Source organism: Aulonocara stuartgranti (assembly GCF_965226115.1).
Source record: "Aulonocara stuartgranti genome assembly, chromosome: 18".
NCBI classification, from domain to species: Eukaryota; Metazoa; Chordata; class Actinopteri; order Cichliformes; family Cichlidae; genus Aulonocara; species Aulonocara stuartgranti.
Window position 1 is genome coordinate 27,573,531 of NC_138954.1, and position 13,606 is coordinate 27,587,136.

The window sequence follows — 13,606 nt, forward strand, 5'->3', positions numbered from 1 at the left end:
ATGCTGAGTTTAACCACTGGGGAGCGTCTGGGACTGGATAAAGTAGCTATAACAACCCCCTTGTTTAAACTCTATTATTCAGACTACTTTTCACTGGGATGTTATTATTAACTGCACAAAGCAACAGGTAATAATAATCTGAGGTCAAATTTAGTGATATCATCAGCACACACATATGCCCTCTGCGTCCACACAGCTGTTGCAGATTGGTTGCTTGGCTCTCTGCTGCTTTACATTGCAAATACACCCGTGTTTACATTTGCTCTGCACTGACAATGGTCACTATGGGTTACCTTGACTCACAACACAGGTAACCAATGAGATCTCGCAGCATGGGAGGGGAGGGAGGGGTGCGTGTGTTTGGGGGTGGGGGGGAGGGTGCTCAGTTCTCTGGAAAAAAGAAAAGAGGAAGCGTGAACTGACAACGACTAGAAAAAGAAGAAAAAAAAATCACCATGATCTACGCTGATCTGTGATCTCACGTCTGTGTGACGCACTCTCTCTGGTGGCTAGACACTGACAGGAGGGAACTGATCCCACGCCTGTAAGCAGATGAAGGTTCTGTGTTTGCCAAAAGTAATGAGAACAATTTCCGTTTCCCTCTTGGATCTTGCAGGCAGCTGCTGCTCTGTCACATACAGGCACGAGCTGTAAACACAAAGGTAAGCAGACTGCTTCTTATTCCATACAACAGGCCTACTACTCTGTATAGTATAGAAAGGAGACACAGAAAAAAGACCAAAAGAAAAAAAGAACTAAATATAACAAAAGAAAATGTTAGAAGACGTTTGGGTGTATGACTGTATGCTGCATGACATGTGCTGAAGAGAAAGTGAAAGTACTTTTCAGAGAGTGTAGGGTTTTGAGCGCGGCTGTTTGACTCTCTATAAATGCTGTGCCAGAAAATGTAGATTAAAAGAAAGAAAGAAAGAAAGAAAGAAAGAAAGAAAGAAAGAAAGAAAGAAAGAAAGAAAGAAAGAAAGAAATACCTTTCCAATGATTTACTTTCAGTGACGGCTAAACCACTCACGTTTGCACGCGAGAGAGATTGTAAAAACAGTATTGCGACCACCTCTGCTGTTCTCTGGCAGACCATATTTTACTGCATTCATTTAACAAGGCCTGGTTACCCCAAGCAACAAGAGGAGCTTATCAGCTGCTGCCTCTCTTACCATGCTGTTATCAGCCTGGCCTAGTTCACGCACACACATATATATAACACTGCTCCTTTCTGTCAAACACACCCGCACGCTTTCTATCTCAGTCTCTGACTCTCTCTCATGCGCACACACACGTAAACTGGGGAATGAATGTTATGGGGGGCTTATCAGTGTCCTTAGGGGCCTGGCAGCCACTTCACAGACTCAGATCCCAGTGCAGAGGCCACAGAGACAAACCTATGTGACCAGAGTGCTGATGAACACCACATACTGTGAGAGACTGCAGGCTGCAGGGCACGGTAACAATGAACGTATACATGTGGCAGCACAAAGGCAAGGCCCTGGTGGCTACTACTAAAAAAAAAATAAAGAGAGGAAGGGACAAATGTTTCTTTTAATGTGTTCTGTTGGGGTGTGACGAGTGAAACTTCACCGCCTTGTTTACTTCAATAGAACAGAAAATGCAAGCTGCAGTCTTCATGTTTTGTACTTTGCACTTGTATTCACTGGAACTACGCAAGCATGGCAACTTGCCATGCTGTATAACCAGAGCAGACTTGCAGGTTAGGACGTACAAAAAAGCCATTAGTTATGTTCATTATGCAGTTTAGCTTGGCTACAAAAGGCAAAAAAAAAAAATGTAAAAAAAACTAATCATAGTAATAATAATTTGAAAATAAAACCATCTTGAAATATGTTAGAGAATGACTAATTCAACTCGCCATTAACTACATTGCATACTAAAATGTCCATTATCAAAAAAACATTAACTTACATCAACTATATTACTAATATATGTCATAATAGGACATTAAACTCTATTTATTCTGCTTAAAATGATATTAAACACAATGGAAATGTTATTTATAAATGGCATTATTTTAGACTGTTACTCTGTTATTCTGCTAATTTACAGTATAAAATTATAGCACCGAGTGCTACAAATGTCTGTTCAAAGTAATTGTTAATTTAGTCATCTTACAAGTCAACAGCACATGCTATGCAACCATTAGATGGCTTAGTGATCAAAAACACAGCAAGCTTCTAAGATAATATTGAGGCTTAATGCTATTGCAATTGTGTTTGCATAAAAAACTATCTGATAACAAAATTTGTATTGGTAACTTTGCCAAGACGTAACACTATAATAAAACAGGATACCACAGTCAAATCCAGACCTCAAAGTATCATATTATTGCTGTTCTCACACTGCAGGCTTACTTGTGGTTCCTACAGGTTTGATGTAATGAGCATTTCTTCTTCACTCACCTCTTTCCTCACCCTGAGATGAGTGCATTTAATCTAAAATTAATGCATTCAAATAATTAAAATATTATTAAACTCTGGCACTTTCCACCATAGTCTGTCTCTTGCGCTCTCTTTTCTCTTTCCCCTCATCCAGTTGTTCCAGATGGCTGCCCTTCATTGCCGGAGGTTTCTTCCTGTCAAAAGGGAGTTTTTTGTTTCCAGTGTTGCCAAGTGTTTGCCACTAGGGGGTTGTATGATTGCTGGGATTTCTTTCTAATGCTGTAGGGTCCTTAAATTACAGGACAGAGTGCCTTGAGGTGACTGTTGTTGTAATTTGCTCCTATATGAATAAACTTGGATTGAATTGAACTGAAATGAACTCAGGCACAGTCATTAAAAAGCCACAACAACATACCATGTATGATTTACTGTAGGAAAAACACAGTACTAAAAATTTTTTACAATTCACAGAGTGATACTGGTGATATTAATTTTTTGTTACTAAACTGCTGGTTCCAGCCCTAACATCAAGTGATGCATATTACATATGAACAAAAAAGGACTACTTTTCCTTGCTGACTTCTTCTTGAACTTCTCTTGGTTTTGGGAGTAAACTATCCCCCAGTTCGCTAATGTCCCACCTAAATCATTGAGTGCCAAGTGGCTGCAAACATCACAGGAAATCGAAAATGAGAGGACCACTGCTGGCAAAGACATGCTGGCAGTGGTTTGGCGCAGGAACTCAGGAAGCGGTGCCTCCTAACTGAGCTGTGCTTCCTGCGTGATAACTGACCCAAACATATTTTGCCTCTATCTCTCACACGCATACACCAAGACAAAGAAAACCCACACGTTCTCCATCTATTTAAAAAGGAAAAAGAAAAAAAAAAGGACCTGCGATACTATTTAGGTTACAGAGGATTTACAGGGTTAGAATGTTTAGAATGGATTATCTTTGAAGCCATTTGGTCACAGTGCCACAAAACCTAAATGTTGGGATGATCTTCAGAACAATGATGCTGAAGGTAAGTGACAGAGTGGCAACAGTGTTCGGAGCCCACGGTAGAATTTTGCAGGAGGAGGCAGCTGTACTGCTAAATTCGCTTAAAGGTTAACCGAAACTTGGGAATTATTAAACAGCGAGTACTGAAGAGAAGGGGTGGCATTAAAAGCAAAGGGAAGACAAAGGAATTCAAGGGAATTAACAATGTTGTGATGGCCAGATACAAGAGGAGGGACAGAAAAACAAGCAACTGGGAGAGAATGAGAGGGAGTAATGCAAAGGAGTTGAGTGGGGGGTTGCAATTTTGTGCTAAACGTCCCCTTCACGGTCATGTCGTGAGGAATGTGCACAAAATGGCCCTGAAAGCCAAAAGCTGAACATTGTGCAAAGACATGATGTTGTCACCCACCCAACCAACCCCCTCGACTCACACCGCACACACAGCCCAGACACACATTTCACTGCAAACGCTTCCTTCCTGTTGCTGGTTTAGCCCAGTTTAGAAGACAGATAAGAGCAAAAGAATGAGACGTGTGACAGAGGGGGGAAGCAAATTACGATGTTCATTTCTCTGCATCTGAGACCAGAGACATTTCAAACACATAAATAAATAAATGTTCGGCAATGCCCAAAAAAGTAAAATTGTTCACAGCCTAATTTTAGCGTCTGCAGGTGTGGTCATGGTGTTTGTTTTTGACTCTAACAGCTCTTCAACTCCCCCACCTCACCCACATATTTTTGTGTGTGCCTCTCTGTTCTTCTCTGGCAGGTTCAGTCCGACCACAGGACAGTTTAGCACTTCCTCATTGAGAGCCGGTGCAGAGTGAGCGGGTGAGCGCTTCCTGTGACGCCTCTGCATCTCTGGTCAATAATTACACTCACATCACTCTACCACTACCAAGCCTCGCTGCATGGAAGGACGCAGGCTGCATCCCATCCAGGGGGAAGTTCTCTGACAAGTTATCTGCGTGTTCATCGGAAGGATTGTCTCCAGAAACGGGACCTGCCTTGATTCGACAACACATCAGACCTCTTCACTTCTTACCAGACTTCAAGGAGACGCTGTGATGCTATCCTCGCCCAGTTAAGAGTTTGTACGTGTGCTTTGGGACATTCAGCCATGCTGCAACAGTCAGAGCTCATCTTTGACTTTGCCAGTGACCACTTTAACATGTCACAGGTGAGTCAGAGCTAGACGGTGATGAACTTCTTTGTGTGGAATTGCTGGCAAACTTCTGATGTCGTCTAATTTCATGCCGTTTTTGTGTCCTGCAGCTGGGGGGTTTCACAGATTGCCCTGCGGTGATTGTAGAGCAGGTTCCACATTCACACCTGTTTTCATATACAGGTCTAGCGTGTGAACAGTCACAGGATCACCAGCAGCTGGTCAAAGGTCAGCACACACACACACACACACACGAAGACATACGCACTCACTTCAGCCTTTCTTTACCTGTCAGGCTCACATTTCATGATAGAAGATCCCCTGTCGTCTGCGACACGGTGCAATTCTTTTTTTTTCTTTACAAAAAGAAAACGAAAGTTTCTATTCAAATTTTATTTAAAAAAATTAAAAGTAATTCGCGGTTTTGAAAAAAAAAACAAAAACAGCCTTGCTTTGCACATGCGTATTCTGCCCCTCGCGCACATGGACCACCCTCCGCTGAAATTCAGGAAGTAAAAAAAGAAAACATTCCTGGTTTGTTCCTGGGGGGGAAACAACAGTTAAATGAATCATATTAGGATGTAGACGTGGTCAAAGCGAGCTACAGCACACATGCTATAGCTTGTTCCTCACACGAACATTTGAAAAGTAAGTGATATCGCCGTGTCGGGTTATATTTCCGTCAGTGTTCAGGTTGGAGGGAGCAGCTGAATCGACGCATGGCGAGGAGGAGGCTCGGTTAACTTTAGCTCACAGTAACAGCAGCACTTGTGGATAATTTACAGACACTTTACTTGAACGTTACAACCGTTTTGGGACAGCAGCCCATCTCGTATGTTTCTCTAAACGTGGCGGTTTGTTGTGACAGGCTGTGGGTTTGCTTCTCCCGACGGCAGAAAGTGTTTTCGAGTCCACGACAAAACAGCTGTTAGCTAGCAGATGTTTTCTAGCTCACTGCTTCTTCACGGGCAGCTCATCACACACACAAACAAGATGCGCATAAAAAAACACACACACGCAGATTCCCTTTTGATCATGTTTAGCCTCGAGGACATGCACGTGGGGAGATGTAAGCTGTTAGACAGCACAGCGTCGTTGTGAAGCTAACAAGCACCCGAATATGAGTCTGTCAGTGTTATTTACCTGGACGGAAAGCACTTGAGGTCAAACTGCTTGGAGTCGGTGACCGAGACTCTGTGTCATTGAGTTTACTCAAGAGCTGCACTTCACTAAGCTCTTTGTTGTCTGTAAGAATTCCAGCTTACTCTGTGCTCTTCCATCCGGCTGTGTTTTGGAGGCAAATATTCTTTGGACTTCTATTCTAGTTTTTTTTTTTTTTTAATTAATTATAGAATTGGCTTCATTTGCTACTGATGTGAACATTAATGAAAGTGAACTAATGCTGGAAGAGCTTGTAGCATCTGCATAATAATTAAATGTATTTGTGTTTTTCTTCTTCTTTTTTCATTCCCAAAAGAAGGGAAGTGTAAAACAGAGTGCAATTATTTGCTGTCACGTAAGCCTTTTTTTATTTAACTGAAATCAGCATAGCAAAAACAAGCCAGATGTTTGTTTTTATCCAGCCATCACACATAAGCAGCACATATAAACTATAAACTTTGTGTACTAAGTCATGACTTGGCTTGAGCATAAGCAGTACTTATATGTACCCATGCTGCATTCTGCTCATTAAATATATTTTACCCTGCAAAAGGAAGCAAATGAATAAATACATATAAACATCATCAAAATTATTCACATCAGTACAGCTCAATAAATAGCTTATATTTGGATAACCAAATGCGAATTACGCAGTTCGAAATGTTGTCTTTCATAATTTACCCTCAAAATTAGATATACATCTATTATATATAGCATATATAACCATCACTCATGCATTAAAAATCTCTGTAAACATTCTGCGAGTGTTTAGAATTCACTCTAAATGTTATTGTTGTTTTTTTTTATTTGTTTGGAAAATGAAATTTGATAAAGGATTTCAGCAGTTTGATGCCTGTGTTGTATTTTAAAATGTATTCAGATGTTTTAATGGATGGTGGGTCTGGACTGCAGACGGGCCTGTTTAACAGCCACCCTCTTTTACTAGTGATCCACGCTGTTGTAACATGTGAAGAACATTGTCTGGATTGTCTCGGTGAAACAAAAATTGTTAGTCATCATGTTGTCCTTCAAAACCTGTTTATCTGACTCAGCGTTAGTGATGCCCTTGCAGATGTGCTGGTTTTTGTTGTCATGTCACAGAGGTGACTGTAGCTCAGAAGGTAGTTTTCCACTAATTGGAAGGTTGACAGTTTGATTCCTGGCTGCTCCAGTCTGGTTGCCAAAGTACCCTTGTGCAAGATACTGAACCTGAAGTTGTTGTCTGTCCAGCTAAGTATGAATGCGTGTGAATGTTAGACAGAATGCACTTTGCCATAGAAAAAAATACTTGTGTGAATGAGACATGTATGTATAAAGTGCTCTACTAGAGTAAAAAAGCCCTATGTAGGAGTAAGCTTGAACCAGAGAGCGGAAGCCTTTCTAAAATTTGCTAATATGTTGAGGGTTTTTATATATAAATATATATATATATATATATATATATATATATATATATATATATGCATGGTGGTTTTAACCTTTGTGGCTAGAAAGCAGTTGAGTTTACTGACAACAGTTTCAAGTGTCCAAAAGCACATGTTTCGACTTCTACCACAGAACTGTCCAGTCTGTTTTTAATGCCGTGATGTTCATATTCATTTATGCCAAATTTCTAAACGTTATAATTGTTGCTAAACTTTGCCTGTTTAGTTTTATCTCAATAACGTTTTTGATGCCTCTCCCAACAATAAGAAAAAAAAAACCCTAATAGTTTGTAAATAGAAACTACATCTGCAGTTACTAAGGAGAACCTGGAAACGCTGTTTAGTAGCTCACTGTTATATAGTTGTAACTATTTGCATTGGACACACTCCAATTTTACATCAACAAAAACAAGTTTTACTCTTTGATAATTCTTTGTGGTTGTTATTTTTTGTAGTGGAGCCATGTGAAAGTGGGGAGGAAGAGACCATGGAGACGCTTGTCTCTCCTGACTCGTTACTCAACATGGAGTGTGCTGACACCCTCTCCCTGGAACACTACTGTAAGCACGGCTGTGTTCACCTCGAGCATGCTGTTTCCTGATTATTTTGGTGCAAGATTTTATTTTTAGGCATTACAGTGCTGCTGTTTTTTTTTAGCAAATCTGTTTCTGAACCCCTGCAGCGCAGACCTTCTTACCATCGCTTGGCGATGTCATCACTACTCCTGTTGTGGGGGAGGAGCTTGTGGGAACTGTCAATCAGTCAGAGTGGTCGTCGTTGCACAGAAACAAGCCTGCGTCGCAGCTGCGGTCCAAAAAGAAAAGTCAGTAACTTTCCTGCTCAGCTTCTTGTACGGCTAGAATTTCGAGGGTAAAATGTTTGTGACTGACTTTGGACTGCTTGTGTGTGCAGGCAGGAAACCTCGACATCGAAGAGCAGAGTCTCCCACGCCAGAAATTACAGTAAAGAAGGACAAATACAACAAAGGTATTGTCAAACAGAGCAAGACCTTGTTCCCTATAAAGCCACAGCACAAGTCACCTGACTGCACCTGAAATGATATAAATGTGTGTGCACCTCACCCCTACCAAGTTCTGCAAGTAAAATTATGCAACTGTGCTTGTTTTGGGGAAGCGTGCTATGAAAGTAGGTCTTCACCAAAGTGATTTAACCCAAATCTCATCTGTTGTTTTTCTTTTTCGTTCATGCGCTTTAGGCGGAAACACCCTTTACCTGTGGCAGTTCCTGATGGAGTTGCTGCAAGATAGACAAGTCTGCCCTCGTTACATCAAATGGACTAATCCTCAAGCGGGGATCTTCAAGCTGGTCAACTCAAAAGCAGTGGCCAGGCTGTGGGGCAAACACAAAAACAAACCAGATATGAATTATGAGACAATGGGCAGAGCACTCAGGTACAACACGGCAGCTCCCAGATAGAATTGTAATGTTCTTTGAAATTTCTCTCTCTGTAATTTGAAAAAATAAATAAATAATAATAATAATAATAATGAACAATCATAGATGTCAAAAGTGCCTTTTAAGGTCATTTATGCTAATTTTCCTACATTTTAACTCGGGGGGGTTTATTAAGCACAACTTGAAAGCAAAGACATAAACAGCCATTAATACGTTTCCTAGCTTTGGCTTTGTACAAGTAATGGCACATTTAAGAGTGTGAAGTAATCATTCAGTTTACAATGTTTAACAAATTTATTAGAATACCACTAAATTAGCAGTATTGTTAATTAGCAAAATTATTTTTTAATGTTTGTGTTTTAATGTTAGTCTATGAGCACACACAAGCATTAAAGCATTAAAAATGATATTTTTAATGCTGAAATACAATAATTGTTGTTACTTTTTGATTAAGATGCCAAATAATGCTTATTTACTTACATTCCTGAACATAAATAATAGTTTTAGTGCTTGAGCAATATGCCTGATTCGTTCCCGGCTTCTCAGAAAAGTCCGGTGTGTTGCCCCAAATTTGGGTATAAAAAGGTGAATTGAGTTTGCTGTTTGTCTAACACGTAACAATATCATTTGTAGTTTTAAACAAACTTTTGGCAGATTTCAAAATATTTGTGTTTTCTTGTTTTTATGACAGGTCTAATAAATAGTAGTGCTTAATAAAATCAAATGGAAGCTTATTGTACAGTCTACTCGAGTTTGATCCTGCTTGTCAGTACTAATTTAACCTTTTTTCATTTTTAAACCAGTTTAACTCATTTAACTTTTAATTTATGCATGTAAATGCAACTGTTTATCCAATCTAGGCTAGTAAGAAAGGGGCAGGTATGGAACCTAATCACAGTACACCAAGAAAACGGTATTCTGTATTCAGTAAGACAGGATTAAAATGCATCGATAAAAAGTCAAAAATATATTTTTGACAAAAAACAAAAGGGTTTTTTTTGTCATTTTAATTTGAGATTTTACAAATGAGACGTGAATAATTAAAAACTGTAGCAGGTTTGAAAGCTGTCGGTTTCTGCTTTTTCCATGCAGGTACTACTACCAGAGAGGCATACTGAATAAGGTTGAAGGCCAGCGCCTCGTTTACCAGTTCACCTCTCTCCCCAAAGACATGATTTACATCACCGATGGAGATGGCATCAAAGAGGAAGACGACGAGGACCACGATGACAACAGCGTCAACGACGAAGGCTTGAGCGACGACTCTGACAGTACCGTATCGTCTAGTGACCATTCAGCGGAGGAGCAGGAAGATTCTCAGCCACCGCCAAAGAAATCGTCCCCCGTCTCCGGCCGCACTCCCGCTTCACAGCGCACCAGGCCCGCTCCCAGGCCCTCAGCTCAGCGCGACACCGTCCTGCGTCCCACCAGCTCCAGTTTGATCCAGGAACAGCATCTGCCTATCGTGTCGGCTGAGATGCTACGCACGCTCCAGAACCTGCAAAAGGTCCAGTCTCTCAAACCCGCCGGTCATGCGTCAGTCTTCAAAACGGCTCAGCTGATGGGGAGTCTGTGCGAGCGGCAGGCCGCTGCCTCTGCCGAGGTAGCCATAGGGAGAAAAGGTGCGCCGGAGATGCCCGAGAAAAAGTCGCACCCAGGACCAAAAACTCCACAGCTTATGCCTCTGATTAGCTCTGACCAATACAAATAACAGGTGCCCACTTTCTATTGAACACACAGATGCCTGTACACTCCACTGACTCAGGACCACTTACAGGGCTGCACTTTGCTATGACAATGCTGATTTAAAAACAAAGGGACTTTTGATGTAGAATATTATTTTAGATCATAAGTACAGATCAGTGCTTTCTCGCAGCGCTGACAGGAACCAAAATCTCACAGCAGTTTACCTTCTCAGCTTTGAAATCTGATCATTTCGCCTTATTGTCATTCTGTGTAGCCCTTTGTTAAACCAACACCAAAGACAGACATGCACTGGAATCTCTGGCCTCTCTGCACTGCCTGCAGACACTTTCTCTGCTTGCACTTCAGCTCCAGTGTCCTGGAAGCAATTATCTTATCACCACACTGTGCCCTTCGTCTCTGCCTTTTGCTCTCACTTTCTCCTACGTTGTTTAGTTTTGTGTCTTTATGCTATCACGTGCTGAAGCATTCCTTTGCCTTAAAAGTGGCTTTGCACTAATGTTTACCTCTGCTGTATATTTCTTCTGAAGTGCCTGAAGATGTCAGTCCATCCTATTCCTGGTAATCATAAGGGAAAACATTCCATATTGTTATTGTTATTATTATTGTTGTTGTTTTTTAAGATTGCTGCCTTTTTTTGTCTGCATTGTGAAATGTTGAAAACAAGGGATCACTGTTATTTTTTTCAAAGTAGTACTTTAGCACTTGCGCTGTTTATTATTTGTTTATCGACACCATTGGACTCTTTTTTTCTATTTTCTTCATGACAATCACCAGTGAAGTGGCCTTGTAGCCACCCTGCCTCCTGTAAAATGACAGTGCTACTATTTAGCTTTTCCCTTGTGCACTAGCTATCCATATATGAGTGCATATATTAAACTCAGAATCCTCTATCTGTATGCGTCTATTACGCACTGTAGGGCCTCAACATTAAAACCACTGTGCTGGCTGAAGTGAACATTGGTCATTTCGTTACAGTGCAATGTTTGGCTGGCATTCACGTGGGTTTAGCATCGAGCTCAGCGTTGCAGAAGGCGCCAGCAGCGGCATCTCTGCACAAAGCAGACCTACATATTACCAGGCTGGTGGTTTTAATGTTTTGGCTGATCTTTGTGTACTGTATACCTGTGAAAGCGCCTGACTTGTTCTTTTGATGCCATTTTTTTTCCTTCCCTCAGGTTTATAAAGCATTTTTGTGCTGCACATATTATGTACTCTATGCAAGAAGTAAAAGTGAAATTGTTAGTTTATTATTTTCTCTTTGGCCGGTCTTAGCGTAGGCTCACGAAGCTGGCTTACAAACTTCACCTCACTCCAAATTAAAAAAAAAAGCGACTGAAAGTTAGGCTGGCTTTTTGAGAGGCTAAACTTGGCAAAGAGATGCTTATAAAGTAACTGTGCCTGCAGGGAACTCTTATGCAGAACTATTTTCACTTTGTTAAACCATGTTTGTTTGTTTTGGGGTTTTTTGCCCCTTGCTTTTCAGTGTGTGTCCTGGTAATGTCTTACCTTAATAGATTTGTAAGCTTGTAGCAGAGTGAGCTCTGCTACAAGCTCCCTCCATGGAGCTTGTTTTTTTTTATGCTGTATTGTGTTTGCTTTCATGCAGTCCAGTGATGTTAAAGCTAATCGTCTATTATATGAAATAAATTTACATTTGTCATTGTGTGAAATCCATCATTGTTCCTTTGAAAGACTCGGAGCATCAGTAGACATGATGAGTGTATATGTCACATTTGAGCAGTGCGTTCGACAGCTGCTTTATTAGTAAAGGCCTAATGCAATGATACAGATCTGCCAGAACTACTTCTACAGAATTCTGACACGATCAGTTTGTTTTTCTTTTTTTTTTGCTGTTGTCAGAAAGGTGTTAATTCTATTTCTGATTTGGCGAAGTTGTTTTTTGGCTTAACACATTAACACTGAACAAGCTGATGTAGGTTTTTCCAACTGATACCATAGTTTGCATCTCTGTTACCTTGTCAGAGGTCAAGCTCTGTGAAAATCTTGTGAATAAAGTAACTGAAGAAAAATGTCACATAGGCTTTTCAAATTGATACCATTGAGGAGATTGTAGGTGGCTTAGGGGTAGCAAATGGCGACCACCAGTCTTTTTAACATACCAATGGTGCTAATCTGAGGTGGCAGAAGTGCAGATACCTCTGTTAAAAAGTGCTCTGGTAAAAGTTAAAGTACTGATTTGACTTCTTTACTCAAGTAGAAGTGAAAAGTACAGGCTCTGAAATGTACTCAAAGTAAAGTAGCTCTTTGGAGGACATTTCTAAACCAGATATTTTTGTGCAAAGCTAACTGAGCTATAGTAATATAATAAAGTGACAGTAGTACATGGCAATGCAGTCTTTATTATATAATTCCTGATCTAAATTTTATTTCTAATGAATGTATTCAACTTGAATCAAGTATGCAGAACATGAACATAGAAAAAGAAGAAGTTTATTTTGTGTTGCCTGCAGTGTAGAGGGTGACTTTTCCTCTAAACAAGAAAATGTGTACAGTCAGGGGTTAACCCTCTCAGGCTCAAATTAAACTTTTTGTTGCTAATGCACAACCAAGTCCTGCAGTGGTACTTCTGAGTAAAAAAAACTCATAAAATGTGTATGTGGGGTAATCAGGTTGTTAGTTTTTAACTGTTTCAAATTGGCACTGCCTGCCTCGAGAGGGTTAAAGTGGATTCTGCACATGGGGAAACCCCAAAATCCACTGTAGAGGTTTAGTGTGGGGAAAAGAATGAGAACTCACAATAATTTCTTCTGTGAGCTCCAGCAGATTTTCTTAGTGTACCGGCTGTGATCAGTTGACCTGCTGGTCTTTGTGGACATACGCAACAGGATGTTACATGTTACACATACATAAAGCATGTACAAGGATAGATAACACTAAATACTTAAAATGTCCCAGGGAAGAGGAGTATTCTTCAGTCCAAATGTTTTCCTCCTCCTGAGATCAGCAACAATATTTTTAAACACATGCAGTGTAACTGGTAGTTATCTTTTGATCAAATAGCTACTTTACCCCTTGTTTTCCAGATGTGAACGTTAATAATGCACACGACTACCTAGAATGGATGTCTTTTACAGTCTTGCATTATTTCCTTAAAGAGACGTGCAACACAAATTTGTCAACATTACAACCCACAGCCGATTCTCTGTCTTATTTCCGTTGTTCTCTGTCTGATTACAGATCCAGCTGATGTTGGAGCATTTCATCCTCCCAATGAATCACTGGACATTTTTGTGCTCACATAATAGGTTCATTGTACCACAGCTCTCACAGGAAGTCTGACTGAAGTCTGACTGAGTTTAGC

General features: G+C 40.5%; 1 protein-coding gene across 3 annotated transcripts; it reads left to right on the top strand.

The window, feature by feature from the left end:
* Positions 1-396: 396 nt before the first annotated feature.
* On the top strand, positions 397-11,954 carry LOC309693423 (ETS-related transcription factor Elf-1-like). 3 transcript variants are annotated; one of them, XM_082512597.1, is made up of 8 exons: positions 397-662; positions 4,181-4,591; positions 4,687-4,804; positions 7,617-7,721; positions 7,844-7,984; positions 8,074-8,148; positions 8,378-8,573; positions 9,670-11,954. In XM_082512597.1, exons 2-8 carry the CDS (start codon positions 4,532-4,534, stop codon positions 10,286-10,288), a joined length of 1,314 nt encoding a protein of 437 aa, XP_082368723.1. In that variant the 5' UTR covers positions 397-662; positions 4,181-4,531; the 3' UTR covers positions 10,289-11,954. The 3 variants fall into 3 exon arrangements, with proteins under 3 accessions (XP_082368723.1, XP_082368724.1, XP_082368725.1); XM_082512598.1 differs by lacking the exon at positions 397-662 and adding an exon at positions 3,291-3,433; XM_082512599.1 differs by lacking the exons at positions 397-662; positions 4,181-4,591; positions 4,687-4,804 and adding an exon at positions 5,059-5,224.
* Positions 11,955-13,606: the final 1,652 nt, after the last annotated feature.

Bases quoted from the DNA above. Each gene is read 5' to 3' on its own strand.
- LOC309693423 (XM_082512597.1), top strand. From the start codon at position 4,532: ATGCTGCAACAGTCAGAGCTCATCTTTGACTTTGCCAGTGACCACTTT. The intron at 7,722-7,843 runs GTAAGCACGGCT...GAACCCCTGCAG, and splicing joins CCTCTCCCTGGAACACTACT to CGCAGACCTTCTTACCATCG. The intron at 7,985-8,073 runs GTCAGTAACTTT...TTGTGTGTGCAG, and splicing joins GCTGCGGTCCAAAAAGAAAA to GCAGGAAACCTCGACATCGA.